Source organism: Brachyistius frenatus, unplaced genomic scaffold (genome assembly GCF_029030835.1).
Source record: "Brachyistius frenatus isolate BFR_SWC_R1_liver_20210118 unplaced genomic scaffold, ASM2903083v1 Contig_450, whole genome shotgun sequence".
NCBI lineage: Eukaryota > Metazoa > Chordata > Actinopteri > Embiotocidae > Brachyistius > Brachyistius frenatus.
In genome coordinates, this window is record NW_027211049.1 from 35,442 (window position 1) to 58,494 (window position 23,053).

Sequence of the window (23,053 nt, forward strand, 5' to 3'; positions counted from 1 at the left end):
GAGAGTTATTACTGGAGCAGAGGGTTATTACTGGAGCAGAGAGTTATTACTGCAGTAGAGAGTTATTACTGTAGCAGAGGGTTATTACTGTAGCAGAGGATTATTACTCTAGCAGAGAGTTATTACTGGAGCAGAGAGTTATTACTGGAGTAGAGAGTTATTACTGGAGCAGAGTTATTACTGGAGCAGAGAGTTATTACTGGAGCACAGGGTTATTACTGGAGTAGAGTTATTACTGGAGCAGAGAGTTATTACTGGAGCAGAGTTGTTACTGGAGCAGAGAGTTATTACTCTAGCAGAGGGTTATTACTGGATCTGAGAGTTATTACTCTAGCAGAGAGTTATTACTAGAGCAGAGGGTTATTACTGGAGCAGAGAGTTATTACTGGAGCAGAGAGTTATTACTGCAGTAGAGAGTTATTACTGTAGCAGAGGGTTATTACTCTAGCAAAGAGTTATTACTGGAGCAGAGAGTTATTACTGGAGCAGAGAGTTATTACTCTAGCAGAGAGTTATTACTGTAGCAGAGGGTTATTACTGTAGCAGAGAGTTATTACTGTAGCAGAGAGTTATTACTCTAGCACAGGCCTGGCCGACCCGCGGCTCCCGAGCCGGATGCAGCTCTTTGCCTGGTTTCATGCGGCTCTTACGTTCATATCGAAGTTTGTGGTTTTTTTGTTTTTTTTCTTTTAAAATCTTTTTATTGATTTTGCAAATACTTTTGACAGAGAGGTAGGACAGGATTACCCATCCAAAAAAATTGGGATATACAGAATAGTACATTCAGTTGTAAGTCTCTTGGAGGTAGTGTTTGTGTTGTTTTTAATGTGCGTGTTCGCTTCGCTTGAGTTCAATACGGTGTTTTCGTCAAACGCGCATGTGCGTGAGATGAAAATACCGCAAAGTTTCCCAGTAGGGGCAAGATCATTTAAGTTCACAAATAAACAATTTGTGTCCAGTCAGAACCTGACCCTGCAGGGTAAGTTAAAAATGCTGCCTGACCTGGTGCAAAGTGTGTTTGCGTTTGTCAACAAACTGAAGCTGTTCAAGGCGCATATTCAAAAGGGAGATTTAACGCATTTTCCCACTCTGCTAAAAGCCAGCGGGCAAGTGTTGTATCTCAAATTGTTGTCCCCAATTGTTTTCCCCGAGTCCGTTGATAGAAGCAGTCTTTTAGGCATTTACCGGTCTTAGTTGATTTTTATTAAGCGTAGTTTACAAGATATCCTGCATAGCATACAAGACATCTTGGAGAGCCCAACATCAACCTGAGGTCTCTTTGTTGGAGTCTGACTTCCCCCTTTCCGGGACATACACTTATACTATAGGAAGAGGTGTTACCTACAGTGAGGCGGGAACATTTGCATAGTATGTTTGTCTCAGTACTTTTCCACTGTCCTCCGTTTGAACCACATCCCCCTTTTGATCTGATAGTGAGTTGCACCCTACTGTGACCCCGATGTGATAAGTTCCTGCATAAGCAATGTGTTCTACAATGCTTACAGTCAGTATGTATTTTGTGCTTCTGTGCTAGGATATGTTTACAACAATACAACACACATATATATATATCATATCATATTACTTACATATAGGTCGTGCCATCACTACCAATCTTAAGGTGTAGACAAAAGGCTGTGTATGTAAATGAGAGTGATACTGCTTGGCCAAACCAAAAGGTCACATACTGTTGTTCTTTGAGGCATTATCAGATGGCTGTCTGGAGGACTCCAGGGGGTGAAGGAAGACAACCCCCACCTCCACCAACCAACAAAGAATACATCAATATACATGATTTTTAGGTGGAAGACAACCCAAATTATATTGTATTAGCGTACAACATATGAGCCCTCATATGCACTAAGCAGATCTATATTCCACACAAGTCACCAGCGCCGCCCTGAATAAGCAAAGAGCCAGATATGCAACACTGATTGAAAACCTGCACGAAAGCTTTGTGACCCGGTTCCACGACCTACAACTGAAAAGGCCACAGATTACGTTCCTCATCGACCCATTTAATGCGGAGACGGACTGTTTGAAAGCCCCGCTAGTTACAGATGAGGCCGCGGCTGAGTTGGAGATGATCGATCTTTGTGAGGAGGACCAACTGAAACCTGCGTTAAGGGAAGGGACCATTGAGTTCTGGAAAAGTATGCCAATGGAAAAATACCCCAATGTCAAACGGGCTGCGGTTAAGATACTGTCAATGTTTGGGTCAACATACGTCTGAGTCTGTGTTTTCTACCCTGAAACACGTGAAATCAAAGCATCGATCTGTTCTGACTGACACCCGTGTGAAAGAATTGCTTCGAGTGGCAACAACAGAATACAAGCCAGATTTGAAGAGGATTGTTCAAGGCAAGGAATGCCAGAAGTCGCACTAAGCAACATGCATAGTAAGTGAAAAACGCTATTGTAAATTATTATATTTTTGTTTGTGGACTTTGTTGAACTGAGAGTTTGTGTGTGAGACAGTTCACACAATGTTCATTGTTGAAGATGACTGGCCTGTGGTCTTAGTACTGTAGGAGTCAATTTCTGTCATTATCATGTTGGTGTGTGACATTTACAATAAATCTGGCTGAGCAGAGGTCTGTGTGTGTGTGTGTGTGTGTGTGTGTGTGTGTGTGTGTGTGTGTGTGTGTGTGTGTGTGTGTGTGTGTGTGTGTGTGTGTGTGTGTGTGTGTGTGTGTGTGTGTGTGTGTGTGTGTGTGTGTGTGTGTGTGTGTGTGTGAGGAAGGGATGGGGTGATGTTCATGTGTGCCCATGTGTATGATGTGGCTCTTTGCGGTAACACAGTAAAAAATGTGGCTCTCAGTCTCTGACTGGTTGGCCACCCCTGCTCTAGCAGATAGTTATTACTGGAGCAGAGCGTTATTACTGGAGTAGAGAGTTATTACTCTAGCAGACAGTTATTACTGGAGTAGAGAGTTATTACTGGAGCAGAGAGTTAGTACTCTAACAGGGAGTTATTGCTGGAGTAGAGTTATTACTGGAGCAGAGGGTTATTACTGGAGCAGAGGGTTATTACTGGAGCAGAGAGTTATTACTCTAGAAGAGAGTTATTACTGGAGCAGAGAGTTATTACTGGAGCAGAGAGTTAGTACTATAACAGGGAGTTATTGCTGGAGTAGAGTTATTACTGGAGCAGAGAGTTATTACTCTAGAAGAGAGTTATTACTGGAGCAGAGCGTTATTACTGGAGTAGAGAGTTATTACTGTAGCAGAGAGTTATTACTGGAGCAGAGCGTTATTACTGGAGTAGAGAGTTATTACTGGAGTAGAGAGTTATTACTGTAGCAGAGGGTTATTACTGTAGTGGAGGGTTATTACTCTAGCAGACAGTTATTACTAGAGTAGAGAGTTATTACTGTAGCAGAGCGTTATTACTGGAGTAGAGAGTTATTACTGTAGCAGAGGGTTATTACTCTAGCAGACTGTTATTACTGGAGTAGAGAGTTATTACTGGAGCAGAGAGTTAGTACTCTAACAGGGAGTTATTGCTGGAGTAGAGTTATTACTGGAGCAGAGGGTTATTACTGGAGCAGAGAGTTATTACTCTAGAAGAGAGTTATTACTGGAGCAGAGAGTTATTACTGGAGTAGAGAGTTATTACTGTAGCAGAGAGTTATTACTGGAGTAGAGAGTTATTACTGTAGCAGAGGGTTATTACTGTAGTGGAGGGTTATTACTGTAGCAGACAGTTTTTACTGTAGCAGAGAGTTATTACTGGAGTAGAGAGTTATTACTGTAGCGGAGGGTTATTACTGGAGTAGAGAGTTATTACTGGAGTAGAGAGTTATTACTGTAGCGGAGGGTTATTACTGGAGTAGAGAGTTATTAGTGGAGCAGAGTTTGAAGCGGCAGCTTCAGTGTCTAAGATTCGTCGTATGAAGACTCGGAGGATAAAGACAAAGGAGTCTTTCGTTGGAGTCTGAAGACTTGGAGGATAAAGACAAAGGAGTCTTTCGTTGGAGTCTCCGGGGGACACTGAGTATAACTACTACTATCTGAGTATGTGTGTACTTTCCGTCCCTGTGCGTATATCTACTCGTATATCTACTCGTAGATACTACAGGTCTCTCACTCGTTCACACCACACCGTAACCTTTCCTCTGTTATCTGTCCCACCTGTTCCACTCATACCCAACACCTCGTCACAGGAGGACTCTGGAACTGTCAGTCAGCTGCAGGACAGACTTCATCTCTGGACTTCCTTGGTCTCACTGAGACCTGGATCACACCGGACAACACATCCACCCTGCTGCTCTCTCCTCTCTGGCTTCCTCCTCTCTGGCCTCCTCCTCTCTCCCTCCTCTGTTTTATCTGCCCTCCCTTCAACTGACTCTTTCTCCCTCATGCATCCTAACTCAGCCACAGACACTCTCCTCTCTACTCTGTCTTCCTCTCTTGATTGTCTCTGTCCTCCTCCTCTCTCCCTCCTCTCTGGCCTCCTCTCTCCCTCCTCTCTGTCCTCCTCCTCTCTATCCTTCTCCTCTCTGGCCTCCTCTATCCCTCCTCTATCCCTCCTCTCTGTCCTCCTATCTGTCCTCCTCCTTTCTGTCCTCCTCTCTGTTGTCCTCCTCTCTGTCCTCCTCCTCTCTTTCCTCCTCGTCTCTTTCCTCCTCCTCCTCTCTTTCCTCCTCCTCTCATTCCTCCTCCTCTTTGTCCTCCTCCTCTCTCCCTCCTCCCTTGGAGACACTCAACAGTCAACTCTCTCTTACTGCCAACATCACTGCAACAACACGTTCCTGGAGATACATGCTGCACAACATCAGGAGAATACGTCCTCTTCTCACTCAGAAGGAGGTGCAGGTTCTGGTCTAGGTTCTGGCCCAGGTTCTGGTCCAGGCTCTGGTCCAGGTTCTGGTCATCTCACATCTAGACTACTGTAATTCCATCCTGGCAGGTCTACCTGTTAGCGCCATCCGACCTCTGCAGCTCATCCAGAATGCAGCAGCTCCACTGGTCTTTAACCTCCCGAAATACACTCACAATACTCTGTTCCTCCTCCTCCTCTTCCTTCGCTTTGGATAATCTATCTATCTATCTATCTATCTATCTATCTATCTATCTATCTATCTATCTATCTATCTATCTATCTATCTATCTATCTATCTATCTATCTATCTATCTATCTATCTATCTATCTATCTATCTATCTATCTATCTATCTATCGATCTATCTATCGATCTATCTATCGATCTATCGATCTATCTATCGATCTAAGTTTGATGTTTCCTGCTTTATTTTGAAAGTTAGTTCCTTTTGTGTGTGTTTTGTGTTACTTCCTGTCCCCACCAGAGGTCCTCAGTCTTTCTTTGGCCCACAGGGTGTCTTCATGAAGGAGGAGGGTCTGAATACACCGACAAGCTGAGGGGAGCCCTCACCTGGCTTCAATGGAAACTACAGAAACAGGTGGATACAGGACGAGATGCAGCAGAACATGATACATCACATTGCACTTCGATCTCTCTAAGTTGTTCTGACTGCACCAGGACAACAGGAAATTGATGTCCCTCTTGTTGTTGAGGACATTGAATCTACTCTGTGGGAGACGGAGCTGTACATCAGTCAGCACTGACGACACTACAGTGCTAATTAGACTGCTGAATGAAAGCTTTAATATCAAATAATATGGGAAGTATACGGCTATAATGAAACTAGAAAGTAAGATTTTGATGTTTACATGGTATCTCTAATATCATGACAATAAAAGTCAGACAAGTCAGGCATGCTCTGTTGGCCCTGTGATGCATGGGCGACCTGTCCAGGATGTACTCCACCTTCACTAATAGTCAGCTGGGATAGGCTCCGCCCCTGTGACCCTGTTCAGGATGAGGCTGGACAATGGATGGATGAATGGACCATCCATGTTGCTCATCTTCTGTGTATGGTGACAATGTGTGTGAGTGTTTCTCTGCCCACAGGTCTCTAATGTTGGCATTCTGTCATATTCAAACCAACCAGATCCCACTGACCTGAGACTGTGCAACGTGTTCACGTCGGGTAACCACAACCTTCACGCAAGCCAGAGACAAACACTTCACATGTTTGTGGCTTCAGCTGTTCCACTCTGTTGACAGTCCCGTCACTCTCCAAGGTCCTGAAAGTCCAACATCTCCCCACAGCAGACGTTTCCACAACATGGAGGTCACGCAGGTTTACCACATCTCCACATCCAGACAGTGACCGGTACACAGCCTTTCATTCACAAGCAAAGACCACCACCTAAATTACATGTTAAAAGTGTTTATTGATTATGATTTGGTAGAAGGTGATGAAGCTGGGAGAGAGGACGTGGCCCACATACTACCTTTGTGAGGACATTTGGTCCTTACAAAGGTAGTATGATGTAGAAGTACAACAGTATACACAAACCCTTGTACACATACACACAGAGGCTCTGGAAGAGTGCCAGTTTAATTCATTTACAGTGACACTCTGGCAAAGTCACTGATTCAGCATCACTCTGCTGGCAGTGGTGGTGCTGAAGGAGGGTGAGGGATGAAGGACTGAGGGTTTGTCCCATCCCAACTAAAACACACAGCCCTTGTTTGTTAGTGTTGATTTCTTAATGATCACACATCCCACTGTAGGTCAACTTTTAATTTTTTTTCTGAGATATAGGGCGGGGCTGCGAGGCAAATCATTGACAGCTGGAAGAAGCTGTGTGCAGCGAGTGGGAGGAGCAGCTGAGGAAAATCAGCACATCGGCAGAACTGTTCTGCGGCTGCAACTGTGACGGAGGTAGAAGCTCAGCTGAGTGCAGGGCTACAGACAGCTACATGCTAGCTGACAACAGAACTACACCAGTGTAATTTACATGTATATTGATACAGACATTCAACTAACAGTGGCTATGACCTTTGACCTCAGTTCATTGCTGAAAATGAATATTGGTGACGAATTTAAAGAACTTCCCTCAAGAAGTTTTTGATTTATTGGGTTCACAAGAATGGGATGGACAGATGAGGGGAACCTGAGGTCACAGTGACTTCAAACTTTGACCTTTTACCCCCCAACGCAAATCAGTTCATCCTTGAGTAGAAGTGAATGATTGTGCCACATTCGAAGAAATTCCATCCACGAGATATAATGTTCATATCCATGTGTCAAATTGGAGTCACCGTGACCTTGACCTTTGACCCCCAAAATATAATAAATTCATCCTTGATATCAAGTTAATGTTTCTGCCAAGTCTAGTTATGGTGCAAAACACGAAAAAAATAAGAAGTAAGAGAAAAATACAACTAACGCAAAACATGGGTGGTGTACAAATAACATGATAGAGTATATATATTTTAGATATACATACATACTACATATATTAGCCTATGTAGCTTACTACAGTGTAAATATACAAAGTAAACACAGTATCTGTAATGTGCAGGGTAATACTACAAATAGCCTGCTAAAAACTAATGTGATGAGTAGGTGGGGCTGCGGGAGGAGCTGTAGGTGGGGCTGTGGGTGGAGCTGTAGGTGGGGCTGTGGGAGGAGCTGTAGTGGGGCTGTGGGTGGAGCTGCGGGTTGGGTTGTTGTTGGGTTTCTCTGTATGATATTGTAAAGTTCTGTTTTAAGGACTTTAATGTGTTCAGTGCTATGAAATAACCTGAGCTATTAAACTCAGGTTGATTAAATATTGTGGCAACAATTCCCACATAAACTAGGAGGGAAAAAAACTCCTCTTTAAGGGAGAAAAACCTCCAACAGAGGGAAGAAAAACTCCCTTTAACAGGAAGAAACCTCCGACAGAACCAGGATCAGAGGTGGGCGGAGCATCTGTTAACAGAACCAGACTCAGAGGTGGGCGGCCATCTGCCTCCACCGGTTGAGGTGAGAGGAGAGCAGAGAGAGAAAAGGACAGCATAGAGATAGAAGAGAAGAACTGTTGGTGGAGACGACAAGCGCAGAGCAGAGACATGCAGCTCCATGACGGGACATCTGGAAAAGAAAGAACAGAAACTACACGAGTGAAGGAACTGAATGGAGACAACAGATAATAAGAAGAAACTATGGGAGAGAAAAAGATGGTGAGGTATGAGTCAGTTAAAGAGTAGGAGGAAAGAAAAGAAGCTCAGCATGTAACGAGGTCCCCCAGCAGCCTCGGCCTATAACAGCATAACTAAGGGTTGGTTCAGGTCTACCATGGATTATATGGTTCTATAAGATCTCTAAGATATGATGGGGCCTGGTCATGTAGAGCTTTATAAGTCATCAAGAGAATTTTAAATTCTATTCTTGATTTCACAGGAAGTCAGTGAAGAGAAGCTAGATCTGGAGAAATATGATCTCTCTTGCTAAATCCCGTCAGTACTCAGCATTTTGGATCAGCTGCAGGTTTTTAATGAGTAATTTGGACATCCTAACAACAAGGAATTACAATAATCTAGTCTAGAAGTAACAAACACATGAATGAGTTTGTCTGCATCACACTGAGGAAGGATTTTCCTGATTTTATTAATATTACGTAGATGAAAGAAGGCAGTTCTGGAGATTTGCTTTATCTGGTGTCTAAAGGACAAATCCTCATCAAAGATGACTCCAAGGTTCCTCACAGTTTTGCTGGAGGCCAAGACAACGTCATCTAGAGTAACTAAGTGATTACAGAAAGAGTTTCTGAGGTGTTTAGGACCAAGTACAATAACTTCCGTTTTGTCTGAATTTAGAAGCAGGACGTTTTTGGTCATCCAGGCCTTTATGTCTTTTAGACAGGCTTCAAGTTTTACGAACTGATTAGTTTCATCTGGTTTTATAGAAAGATATAGTTGAGTGTCATGTGCATAACAATGGAAGTTGATGCTCTGCTTCCTAATGACATCTCCTAATGGAAGCATGTACAAAGTAAAAAGTATTGGGCCTAACACTGAGCCTTGTGGAACTCCATAACTAACTCTTGTTTGTCTGGAAGACTCATTGTTGACATGGACAAACTGGAATCTATCTGATAAGTAGGATTTGAACCAGTCTAATGCAGTTCCTTTAATCCTCGTAACGTCTTCTAATCTCTGTAATAAGATCGTATGATCAATCGTATCAAAAGCAGCACTGAGGTCCAGAAGAACAAGTACAGAGACGAGTCCATTATCTGAGGCTAATAAAAGGTCGTTAGTAACTTTCACCAGAGCTGTTTCTGTGCTATGATGAACTCTAAAGACTGAAAATCTTCAAACAGATCATTTCTTTATAAATGACCAAAAAGTTGATTTGCAACAACTTTTTCAAGGATTTTAGAAATAAACGTCAGGTTGGAAATTGGTCTGTAGTTTCCTAAAACAGCTGATCAAGAGTCGTCTTTTTAAGTAAAGGTTTAATTACAGGTGACAGTCACCTTTTAAAAGCCTGTGGTACATAGCCGGTTACAATAGATAGGTTGATCTGATCTAATATGGAAGTATTAATTAAAGGGAAGACTTCCTTAAAAAGTTTAGTTGGGATGAGATCTAACAGACAGCTAGAGGATCCAGATGAAGAAATAATTCTAGTTAACTCAGAGAGCTCAACAGGAGAGAAATGTTCCAAGTTTACATCTGGTCCTACAGTTGCTTTCAGGGCTGCTGTGGTTAACATCACATCAGTGATGGTGGCAGGAAGGGTCTGCCCGATTCTCTACCTGATAGTAAGAAGAAATCTGCTGTGACCTTTTGTAACCTCTGTAATCGAAAGCGAAAAAAAATTCCCCCTGTGGGATTAATAAAGTATTATAGCAGTTATGAGCATGAGGGGGAACAACACTTGACCTACGTATGTACCAGATAACCGGGTCTTCTCCTCTGCCAGTGACAGTCAGTCTCATGATTTATACAGCTTAATTAATCCATTACTTCCTCTACATTCACCACAAAGTCACAATTAACGCCTCATTTTTCAAATTTGTTGTCGTCCTGCCCTGTCCTGCAGCACCGTACCGTGGTGGAAGAAAAAGTACTTAGAGCTACATAAAAGTACCAATACCACAATAACAAAACTTGAATTTCAAAATAAAAGTCTTCCACTTTACTTAAGTTTAAATACATTATTAAAGTCATCAAAGTGGACTTCAAGAAACAAAAGTAAAAGCACTCATGATGCAAATGACATCAATGATGATGCTAAAATAAAACTCAGACCACGTGATTGTGTTGGATTCATATCATACATATTCTCTAGAGTTTAAACAAAAACGTAAGAAATCGTAATATCTATTCACAATCCTTGCAAAATCAACTTTTCCTAAAAGCAGCAGTTCATATGAACTGAATGAAGTATGATGATGGTGTTGATGGGTGAGAGAAGCACATGGTTCTTGATTACTGGACTATTATTTCACTGACATTTTAAACATTTAACATTGTCATGGTAGACTTTATCTTCATAGGCTACATGATAGTGTTAATAGTATAATCTATGTTTAACATTTCATACACCCATCATACCTATAAAATATTATATAAAATATAGTAATCGCTGTGTCGTAATGGCAGTTGTGTAAAAACGAATAGAAATATATATATAGAAAATATAAATACTGAAGTAAACTTATGAAGAAGAAGAAAACAAGAAGAAGTAGAAAAAGTTTTATCTATTAGATAAAATAAAATATAATTTGATTCCACAAAAAACAATCAGTCATCTACCTCCTGGAGTCCTCTTCCATTCAAATGAATTCAGACAATTAGATTTATCACAGTGGAACAATTCCTGAGACAGAAAAAGTAAAAGGACATGTAAAAGGACACATAAAAGACATGTAAAAGGACACGTAAAAGACATGTAAAAGGACACGTAAAAGACAGGTAAAAGACATGTAAAAGGACATATAGAAGACATGTAAAAGGAAAGCATTGGAGCCGGTGACACCAACAGACTTAACAAACTGGTTAAGAAGGCCGGCTCCATCATTGGCTGCAAACTGGACAGTCTGGAAAAGGTGGTGGAGAGGAGGACGCTGAGGAAACTATTATCCATACTGGATAATCCTGACCACCCTCTCCACCTGCTGCAGGGACAGAGGAGGACGTTCTCCAAAAGACTCCTCCAGCTCCGCTGTCACAAGGACAGATACAGGAGATCATTCCAGATACAGGAGATCATTCCAGATACAGGAGATCATTCCAGATACAGGAGATCATTGATACAGGAGATCATTCCAGATACAGGAGATCATTCCTGATACAGGAGATCATTCCAGATACAGGAGATCATTCCAGATACAGGAGATCATTCCTGATACAGCAGATCATTCCTGATACAGGAGATCATTCCAGATACAGGAGATCATTCCAGATACAGGAGATCATTGATACAGGAGATCATTCCAGATACAGGAGATCATTCCTGATACAGGAGATCATTCCAGATACAGGAGATCATTCCAGATACAGGAGATCATTCCAGATACAGGAGATCATTCCTGCCCATTGCAATAAGACTGTACAATAACTCACCTCTGGCAAAATCCATCACACAGCAATAACACCGTTGGTTGTCTGTTTTCTAGTTTGTTTAAAACGTTTCACTATTGTTTAGTTAGTTTTAATTTAATTTAATTATTCTCTTTTATTTTATTGTATATATTGTGCATTTTTATATTTATTTTACTGTTATTTTATTGCTTTATTGTACCTATAATGCTGCTGTAGCGAAAAAAATTCCCCTTGTCAGATTAATAAAGTATCTATCTATCTATCTATCTATCTATCTATCTATCTATCTATCTATCTATCTATCTATCTATCTATCTATCTATCTATCTATCTATCTATCTATCTATCTATCTAAAAGGACATGTAAAAGACACGTAAAATGACACATAAAAGACACGTAAAATGACACGTAAAAGACATGTAAAAGGACACGTAGAAGACATGTAAAAGGACACGTAAAAGGACATGTAAAAGACATGCAAAACGACATGTAAAACGAGATATAAGACAAGACGTGATGGACACAGTGGCCACCAGATGGAGACAATGAATAACAATATAATATCAGAGATGTCTTCTGAAGGGGCATAACGGTTCTCCATCTTATACTTCATCCTGTCTTTAAACCAGCAGCTGCTCCAGAGGCTCAGAGGCACAGCGGCAGGAGAGCAGGTGTCTGGCGGATCAGTGTTCCTGTGGTTGGAACAGCTCCGATGATTCAAAAGCGGATAAACCAGAAAGAAATGAGCTGTTGCCAGTGTGACTTTAAATAATCTCCGTCCATAAACTGACATATCTTTAAGTCCCGCCCACTCTGAAGAAATCGAAACCTAAGTGTGGAAAAGACAGTTAAATTGTGAATTGTCCCGTTTAGTCTGAGAGTCTCTAGTTTCCAGCCTGCAGCTCTGCTCCTCTGCTCAGGATGGCGTTTCACCAGCAGTCTCCGTTCGTCAACCCCGTAAGTAACTTCAACTTGTGTTTCCTGAGAACCGGCAGGACGAGTGTCGGTGGTAAACCGGACGGGTGTCCGGTAGGCCCGTTACACCGGAACTGCTGCCGAACTACATTGGAAATTCTGTGGATTTAAGAGTGTTTGCAGGAGGACAAAACGTGTCTTTAACGCATCATAAAGATCTTCTCCTGTTCAGTTTAGAAACACTTATTTCAGAACTATGTCAGCCTCAGTGGATCTTTGTAAACACTCTCCTGCTGGCTGCATCCTAACTCTTTCTACCCTGCAGGAAGTTATTTTAGTGTTTCTTCCACTAACATGAGACAGCATTAAAATCATATTTCTAACACTTGAAATAAAATAAATCTGTAATTTAAAACTTGAGCTAACCATGAAGATCTCGACTGGAAACATCCCTCACAGTTTCATTAGTTTTGGACTTGAGACTATTTTTCACATTTATTGAATCACAAAAGCTTGTGATTGTTAATCAGGTTCTTTGGTGGTTAATGGTCCTGTAACGGCTTCCCTGATGGTTCCTCCCTCCAGGCTCCACTTTAGCACTACGTAGCATTAATTAAACCCCGTTGTTCGTCTTGTTGGACTTGGGCTCCTGCTAGTACAAAGCCAACATGTGTCAGCCTCCAGTCCTGGTGTTCTTTAATGAGGCAATAGGAGAATATGTCAGGCTTCAAGATATTTATTTAACAGCAGCAGAATAATCAGTTTACAGAGCTCTGGGTCCAGACTATGTTTCCCTGACCGCAACAGAGTATGTGTCAGTTCACGAAGTCTGACTGACTGTCTCTCCCTGACCGTCTTCTTGTAGTAAAAAACACAGTGCCATCTGCAGTTGAGCTGTCCTCTGTTGATTTGTTGAGGGGGGTTGTCTTTAGCAGCTTCCTCCTGTTTTATGACTCAGAAGAGATAAGAAAAATAGGAGGTGAAACTAACAGTTGTAAATCAACCGTTCCATACCGTACCCGGTGTCCTTGTTGTTTTGCACAGCAGTATGCTGACCACATCAGTATCGCTGACCTATAGATAGGCACAGCCTGTTGCATACGCCTGAGGAGTAATAATTGATTAATATGAGATTGCATGTAAGAAATATAATATGGCATACATATATTGTATTATTGTAAGCAAAGACTAGCATATAATAGCACAGTCTCCCTTGGATCTACAACACCAACTGTACCAGGACCAGTTAGGCTTTAAGTTGGAGCATTACTCACGTACTCATAGAACTGGAGTTACGTCCAATAACCACTATTTCTATATCATATGAGCTGCGCCCTCTGATTGGCTTCGGAGATGACAGCATGACATCTGTCTTATAGGAGGACATCACATCTTGAATTTGTGGCCACATGAATAAGTTATTTTTACTGAACTGTCAAATGGATTAAACTGGACTTTCTCTGCCTACATATGAAATCTCATCATCTCATCGCTGTCCACAAACTGCCACGCACGTCTTGAAAACCAGCTCAGTGCCTCTGGTTTCCTTTAATGGCTCAGTAGAGCTTGACGGATCCTCGATGTGTCATGCGATATCCCTCAGGTCTGCCTTAACAGGCATGTCTACATTTCTACACGCTTACATAAACAACACATTACTATGACTCACAAAACCTGTTTTTGAAGTGGCCCTCATGAGGTGGCCCTCACATTCATCCACTTACCTCCCATCAGCTCAACATATTTCTGAATGCTCTCTTCACTCACCCGATGACGGGTAATATTAGACCCCGGTTTATTTCTGCCAGTAACTCATCTAAACCTGATGGTGTCTGCAGCTCACCTGCTTATTGAATGCAGTATCATCCATCTGCATCCCTCTCGACGGCACCATCAATGACATCAGGGGAACCCTTCGCATCGGACTTTTCTGAATAGAAAAGAGAAATAGAACCCAGAACCCAGAGAGCAAACACAGTGCTAAAGAGGAGAAAGGAGGATTTGTTCCTGTGATAGTTCCTGTAATGATGAACGCTAATCTCCGAGCAGCAGCCTGAACCTGTTGGTACGTTGCAGGTGTCCGATGACTGACAGCCTGGAGAGGAAGCTCACACACCATCATACTTCATCAGCCCTCTCATGCACAGCTTATGAAAGACCACGTTGTTGCAGACAGTTTAAAGACAGATGCAGTTCCACACATGTTTGACACTGTGCATGAAGCCCTGTAAAAGGTTTTGTTCAAACTTGGTGACGGGGCCTTTTTATCCAGTTAAAATGGAGGTTTTCCTGCCATTTTCTTGTTTGGTAGCTAAAACAATAATGTAATATAGTGTCATGCCATAAATCAATGGTGTGTAGTCCGTTTCATTCATTTGTCTCCTTGGTTCCTTGTGCCATAAATCAAAACTTAATCCATTTAAAGACCCTCAAAAGCTACTTGAGGGGTTTTCAGAAAATACAAGTTGAAGTAATGTTATGAAGCAAACCTACAAGTGATTGGACCAAACTGTTGCTGTCATTGAGAGATGGAAAGGAAGATCAAGACCAATCTGTGTCCAAACAATCTGCGAGGTAATACAACAAATGATGCTCGATATGATCTCAAACATGGACTCCAAACGTCCAACTATTACTGTAAGCCTGAACAAGATAGAGTTTCCACTCTGGGAGACCAAGTCTCCGAGCTTGAACAGAGTTAGAATCGATGAGGACGATGAACAGCACGGGATCCAAACGGCAAGAACCGAAGTGGAGCTTCATTTCTGCCCCTGAGAAAGTCGAGGGCAAACACATCCTCGGTTTGATGAATCATCCTGCAGCTTCTTGGCGAGGAGAATTTTCTAGTCTGGTAATAAATAGTAATATTATTCAAGCTTTGTGCTGCATGTAGGAACCATGTTAGTGTAATCTTCCCAAGCTAACCATCCATCAACAGACTGGGGACTCAAGATATCATACAGTCAGCAGGTATTTACATGTTGAGCCTCGTCTTCTTTAGAGGATCCCGTTCACCGGATCGATCCACGGCGGTCTGCAGGAGGGAAAGTCCATCAGCATCATCGGACGAGTCCTGGCTGGAGCCGACAGGTCAGACGGTCTCTGTGTCGGAAAATACGCTTTATGTTCTTCGTGAAATCATCTGGAATATTCTGCCCATGTGTTACAGTGTGTAGATCATCTCAGAGGTGATGACATCTGTTCATAAGTCTTATTAACAATACTGAATATTGTTGTTATGTTTTTGTTTTTAGTATTTTGTTTCATTGTCGTGTTGCATGAAGCGATTCTTTGTGTCTTTACAGTCTGAGTCTATCTGGACGTTCACCAGCTGATCACACAAACTTGCAGCTACGTGTTAATGTTTCCTCCCTATTGTAAAAAGGACCTACGTCACCCCGATGTTTCCCACAAGGCCGCTCTCCAAAAGAGCTTATTTATAGCGTTCCAGACATGGAACAGTTGGAGGGTTTTCTCCCCCCGCTGCTGTCTGTCCACCATGAGCTGCAGCTCATCTCAAACCAGCCGGTAACCACCCGCTAACCCGTTAGCTGGCTCCATATCAACTACGTTAGCGCTTGGAGTGGTTGTGCTGTTAGCATGGAGCTCAGCACCACGTGTCCACCCGCTGCTATTTACTCCACAGACTGCTGGAACAACACTTGATTTCTGTCATGTCTTCATCTTTATATGAAGTCTTTGATGGAGGCCATGAGATCAAACCCTCAGCAGGGAGCTTCTCATCAGAGGTCAAACTCCAGATTGTTGTCAGGAAAATAACTCTCCTGTGTCTCCAGGTTCCATGTGAACCTCCAGTGTGGTTCCAGCGCCGGAGCGAACATCGCGCTCCACTTCAACCCTCGCTGTGAGACTTGCTCCTACGTGGTCGTCAACAGCTTTCAGCACGGCAGCTGGAGCTCTGAGGAGAGGAAGCACGACTCCACGTTCACCCCCGGATCCTCCTTCAGCCTGCTCATCACCGTCTGCCGGGACTCCTACCAGGTACCAGAGTACTCCACAGAGTAATCAGGGTACTGATCCACAGAGTAATCAGAGTACTGATCTACTGAGTTATCAGAATACTGATCCACAGAGTAATCAGGGTACTGATCCACAGAGTAATCAGAGTACTGATCTACGGAGTTATCAGAATACTGATCCACAGAGTAATCAGAGTACTGATCCACAGAGTAATCAGAGTACTGATCGACTGAGTTATCAGAGTACTGATCCACTGAGTAATCAGAGTACTGATCTACTGAGTAATCAGAGTACTGATCCACTGAGTAATCAGAGTACTGATCTACTGAGTTATCAGAGTACTGATCCACTGAGTTATCAGAATACTGATCCACTGAGTAATCAGAGTACTGATCCACAGAGTAATCAGAGTACTGATCCACTGAGTTATCAGAATACTGATCCACTGAGTAATCAGAGTACTGATCCACTGAGTAATCAGAGTACTGATCTACTGAGTTATCAGAATACTGATCTACTGCGTTATCAGAGTACTTATCCACTGAGTAATCAGAGTACTGATCTACTGAGTTATCAGAATACGGATCTACTGAGTAATCAGAGTACTGATCCACTGAGTTATCAGAGTACTGATCCACTGAGTTATCAGAATACTGATCCACTGAGTAATCAGAGTACTGATCCACTGAGTAATCAGAGTACTGATCCACTGAGTAATCAGAGTACTGATCTACTGAGTTATCAGAGTACTGATCCACAGAGTAATCAGAGTACTGATCCACTGAGTTATCAGAGTACTGATCCACTGAGTAATCAGAGTACTGATCTACTGAGTAATCAGAGTACTGATCCACAGAGTAATCAGAGTACTGATCTACTGATTAATCAAAGTACTGATCTACTGAGTAATCAAAGTACTGATCTACTGAGTTATCAGAATACTGATCCACTGAGTAATCAGAGTACTGATCCACTGAGTAATCAGAGTACTGATCTACTGAGTTATCAGAGTACTGATCTACTGCGTTATCAGAGTACTGATCCACTGAGTTATCAGAGTACTGATCCACTGAGTAATCAGAGTACTGATCTACTGAGTTATCAGAATACTGATCTACTGAGTTATCAGACTACTGATCTACTGAGTTATCAGAGTACTGATCTACTGCGTTATCAGAGTACTGATCCACTGAGTTATCAGAGTACTGATCCACTGAGTAATCAGAGTACTGATCTACTGAGTTATCAGAGTACTGATCTACTGAGTTATCAGACTACTGATCTACTGAGTTATCAGACTACTGATCCACTGAGTAATCAGAGTACTGATCTACTGAGTTATCAGAATACTGATCCACTGAGTAATCAGAGTACCGATCCACTGAGTAATCTCTATCAGAGTACTTTAACGGAAACTTTCCAGTTTCATCTCAGCTCATTTTTACAACAGATTCGTTTTACTTTTGTCTGCATTAAAGTTTGATTTGATTTTTAGATTTCTTTGGTTTTAATGTCACTAAAATAGATTTTAAATATTTCAAAATGTTTGTCTGAGACACAGATATAAATAATACTGTTTCTTCTCAGCTGAATGTGAACAGCTGCCACTTCATGGAGTTCCGCCATCGTCTCCCGTTCCAGCAGGTGGACACCATCTCTGTCGGAGGGAAGGTGGAGGTTTCCTCCATCGCCTTCCAGAGCTCTGTGGTGAGGACTTGTGCTGCTTTCAATGTCTGTCCGTCTTCTTCGGACCAACAGTCCTCACAAACATACAGTTTGTATGAACAGACTGACAGAAAGCTAAATCTGATTTTAGATGGCGTTTCCTGCTCAGCCTGCCTTCCCCTCCCAGGCTGTCTTCCCCTCCCTGGCTGTCTTCCCCTCCCAGGCTGCCTTCCCCCCCCAGCCTGCCTTCCCTTCATGTCCGTCGTTTCCCCCTCAGCCGGGCTTTCCTGGATTCCCGGTGCAGCCCGGATTTCCTCCTGCCGTGCCGGTGAGTGTCCGACTGGGAGGAGTTACAGTTTTCACCTCAGCTCTTTAGTTTTAAAGGGCCAGTTCACACTAATTCAGGAGAAACAGACATGTTTTACTGAGTAGTTCTGGTTTCATTTGTCCAGGTCCAGTTGAAGTGGATCAGCTTGTAGATAGTACAGGTGTCAGTAATGTAGGTTGGTTTGTCATCTTATTAGTGAATACACAGTAGTTTAGTCACTCCTGAACAGATCAGAACTGTTGTGTACTGTGTACCGGTCTATTGATGTCATTAATAGTTCCTGTTGTGTCTGTAGGCGGTTCCATACAGGAGCTCCATCAGTGGTGGACTGAGACCCGGCAGAACCATCACAGTCCAGGGGACGGTCCACCCCAACGCCACAGGGTCTGTCACACAAATCTAACAACACACTGTTTGAAAACATTTATTATGAATCCATTTCTCTCCTCATGTTTCATCTATGTAATTATTAGTGCAACATTGATAATGTTGAGCTTGTATAAAGTTTATTAAAGTAACTATTCCTTTGCACTGATAAACTGTCACATTAAATGAATTCAGTCACAGTGCAGAAAGATGAATCAGTGACTTCATCTGTGGTTACTGGATGTTATGTAGCTCCATGATTGGTTTATATTCATGTTAATAATTCATCTTCAGCACTTATTACTCAACTGAACAGAATAAAACCAACCTTCAAAGTACTGGTGCAGCTTTATGGAGAAAAACATCAAACACAATCCTGTGACTGTCAGTCTTTGAATGTACAGAATGATGAAGAAATGACAGTGAGTTTTTAATATGGTTTTTAAATGGATGTTTTTATGTTCAATACTGAGCCATTGTGTCAAAGTTTAAAGAAAGAGTCCCGTTAACCTGATAGACTCTGTGTTTGAAGAAAAGATGAAGTCATATGAGATATGACATCTGGACTCAGCATGATGATTTTATAATTCTGCTCCCAATGAGGAAGTCATAACAGTTTCAATTTGAGTATCATGAGAACTATGTTCACAGTAAATAACCTCATACTCATCATCAGCTGCAGGTTATGAACTGTCACACTTCCCCTTCAGCTGCAGTGTGTGGAGTTATGAAGCAAATCAGATGTGCTGCACAGAGTTTTAGGGAACACATAATGTATGATATCAAATGATATGATATCAAATGATACGACTCTGATGCTCTGTATGTGAGCCTCATTAACCTCAGTAGATGTAGACCTGGTTTATTTTCAGCCTCCATCTTTCTGTGGAAATTCCTTCTGATGTTACGCCACAGTTCAACATGATGACCAGAGAAGGAAGTCCAGAAACATCATGTGTACATTAAAGAGATTTTAATCACCACACATGGAAGATGTTTGAATAAACCCGACTTACTGTTCTGAACATCATCGCGTTTCTGTCTCCTCAGGATTGTGATGTAAATCAAAGGACGAAACTTATTCTGTGTCCAGTTCATTAAAGTGAGACAAAGTGACAATAAATACAACAACAGGATACAAAGTTACATTTTGTTCATTAAATATCATTTATATACATAATTGATACTGTCGTTAACCTGGCTGAGTGGCCAATTAGTGAGCAGGACTGCTGCATGGAGTCTTTTTATGATTTTATGATCAATGTTATGAAGTATGTTGTATGTTAATTAGCTGGATTTAATGAGGCTAAGTGGAGAATCTATTACAACACATATAATTAAAAGATCATTTCCATCTGATCGGAGCCACTGGAGAAAGATATCAGTCAGTTGGAATGAAATCAAACATAATACTTTGAGATCAATCATTATTACACTCATCAGCAACATGAGAGGATGCCCTCAGACTTCATTAAATCAAGAATTCTGAATATGAACATGAAGAAAAGTCAATTTAAAAAGTTCCTTTAAATTAGTGCGGTTCACTTTTAAAGATTTATGAAAGCATTGATGTTTTGTCGTGTTGTGTCTCGTTTCAGGTTTGTTGTGAACCTCAGCCATCAGTCTGGCATCGCTCTGCACTACAACCCTCGCTTCAACGAGAATGCTGTGGTCCGAAACACCAAGCAGTGGGATCAGTGGGGCTCCGAGCAGCGAGGTGGAGGGATGCCCTTCCACCGCGGGAAGCCTTTCACGGTACTGTCAACACCTCACTGACTGCACACACTGACCGTTGGAAGGTGGAGCGTAGGTGGAGCGATGGTGGAGCGAGGGTGGGGGGACGGTGGGGTGTGGGTGGGGCGACGGTGGGGCGTGGGTGGAGCGACGGTGGAGCGTTGGCGGAGCGACGGCGGGTCGTGGGTGGAGCGAAGGTGGAGCAATATTTGCGGGAGTTTGCTATTTATTTTTATTCCCGTGATTTGTTCGCAAAAACTGTCGTCAGCAGAATCTGAGCTGGAAGTATTAAAACATAAAGTAAATCTTTTCAAACAAAATTTTAATAACAAATAATCTGCATACAGTCAGTAAAACTTTCCTCTCATCTTTTCACCAAAACAAACTAAACAAAATGTGTTCTTCACATTAAAATGATGATTAAATGTTTGTGATCAAAGGAAGTGAGTCCATATTACTGGATGTTAAATGAGTTTTCTCCACACGTCCAGTTGTCAGAGACGTCTCTTTGTTTGTTTCATCCAGCAGGTCTATGTGTTGAATGAACATGAATTAAACAGCATCTAAAGCTCTTATTTTGACAGCTGATGTAGTCCTTGTTTCTATATTCCAGTCACAGACGCTCTGTTCTGGAAACATGCAGCTTTTCGGACCTTTTTGGAGCTTTTATCGCCACGGTTCTCTAAATTCAATAAATACATAAAAAAAAGATGAGAACTAAAATATTTCTGTGATGTGCAGCAGGATTATTATCACAGGAAGTGATTACACATTTATTGTTTCATCAGGTAGTGATTAAAAAAAAATAATCTAATTTTTCTTTCTCAACTTGCAATTTTTTTCCAATTCACACAATTTTACACACAAAACTCACTCAATCTCAAATATCCACAAATTACATTGACATTTATGAGAAAATCTGTCACAAAATCAAAACATTTTTATCACAACAATCACAAAAACACGTCTGGAGGGACTGTTTCTACATTAAGATCATTTTAAAGATCACTTCCCCTCCTGAGCCTCATATCTTACACACTGAATGTGGGACCTCGGTGCCTCCTAGTGGTAGAAATTAAAAACACACTGTAGATTGCTGCCATCAGTAAGAGTCTTTAATGAGCTGATTGTAAAACGATCTTTATTTCTTCCAGCTGACCATCTGTTGTGAGAAACGCTCCTTCAGACTTGTGGCCAACGGGATGCAGACGGAGAACTACACCCACCGCTTCACCCCCCTGCAGAACATCACGTCCCTGGAGGTGGACGGGGACATCAGCCTGACCTCGGTGATGGTGTAGAGGTCCCATCTGATCACAACAACCACACAACAGCTTCTGCATTTTTAACGAAGTCATGCTAATCAATTTCTTTCATTGTGTTCTGGTTGTTAACTATTTACCTTCAGTTTTGTCAAACAAAATCAATCATTCTCATAATAAACGTGTAATCTACAATATGTGCAGATGAATCTTTTCTTACTGGGACGTCTGTTTGTGTACTGAAGATAATAACTACATGTTAAACAAACTATAAACAGTCTTTAAATGACTTTTTATTTTCCTCGTATCCTGAATATGAACACATCTATGCTGGTTACTATGAGAACGAACCTGTAGCTGAGGCGCATGGGAATGTTTTAACGAGCATTAACCATTTAATTAAATGACATCTAGACCTGGTGAAGGTGTTCCAGGAAGTTGATTACAACAACAATTACTTCTATTAAAGGTTTCATATTAAAGATCTTATGAACTCAACAACATTAACAGTTTCCTTGGGAACATAAAGATATCACAAGATAAGACAAAAGCAACTGATTACAAACAAATTAAAACTTTATCCAGATGATCTAAACTGTTTGGTTGAGAGATGAAAGTCGCCACAGTAACTAAACCAGGAGGTGAAAAGATTTAATGATATAATTACAGCCTGCGCTGTTCCTGTCTGATCATCCAGCACACGTGATCACAGAGTGGTTGCTGGATATTTGAGCTCAGAACCGCACGAAACGTTTGAAAAATGGCGTCGGCTCTGTTTTATGATGCGACGAGCATGCGAGGTGTGAGACGACGTCTCAGCCGGCCTTGTTATGTGCATAATGTAGATGATGGTTTTCATGGATCACCACACGTCGCTCAGGAAACAATGAATATTGTTGCTGTTGCTGCGACTGGTGGTCATGGTTACAACACTAACAACTCTCCTGCTGATACAGCTGCACCCCAACAGGCACATACAGTGCATCCGGAAAGTATTCACAGCGCTTCACTTTTTCCACATTTTGTTATATTACAGCCTTATTCCAAAAGGGATTAAATTCATTTTTTCCCTCAAAATTCTACACACAATACCCCATAATGACGTGAAATAAAAAAAATTGAAATTTTTGCAAATCTATTAAAAATCAAAAACGAAAAAAAAAAATCATGTACATAAGTATTCACAGCCTTTGCCATTACACTCAAAATTGAGCTCAGCTGCTTCCTGTTTCCACTGATCATCATGAGATGTTTCTACAACTTAATTGGAGTCCATCTGGTAAATTCAGTTGATTGGACATGATTTGGAAAGACACACACCGTCTATATAACGTCCCCCAGTTGACATGTCAGAGCACAAACCAAGACATGAAGTCCAAGGAATCATCT

The 23,053-nt window shown here is 41.7% G+C and overlaps 1 protein-coding gene across 1 annotated transcript; it reads left to right on the forward strand.

Moving 5' to 3' along the window:
* Nucleotides 1-12,229: 12,229 nt before the first annotated feature.
* On the forward strand, nt 12,230-21,859 carry LOC138637266 (galectin-9-like). The gene is made up of 8 exons (XM_069725805.1): nt 12,230-12,370; nt 15,330-15,418; nt 16,126-16,330; nt 17,897-18,016; nt 18,126-18,302; nt 18,598-18,686; nt 20,267-20,423; nt 21,557-21,859. Exons 1-8 carry the CDS (start codon nt 12,335-12,337, stop codon nt 21,701-21,703), a joined length of 1,020 nt encoding a protein of 339 aa, XP_069581906.1. The 5' UTR covers nt 12,230-12,334; the 3' UTR covers nt 21,704-21,859.
* The last annotated feature ends 1,194 nt before the right edge of the window (nt 21,860-23,053 follow it).

Coding starts and splice junctions, on each gene's coding strand:
- LOC138637266 (XM_069725805.1), top strand. CDS start 12,335: ATGGCGTTTCACCAGCAGTCTCCGTTCGTCAACCCC. Junction 16,331..17,896: donor TCTGCCGGGACTCCTACCAG/GTACCAGAGTAC, acceptor GTTTCTTCTCAG/CTGAATGTGAACAGCTGCCA. Junction 18,017..18,125: donor TCGCCTTCCAGAGCTCTGTG/GTGAGGACTTGT, acceptor ATCTGATTTTAG/ATGGCGTTTCCTGCTCAGCC.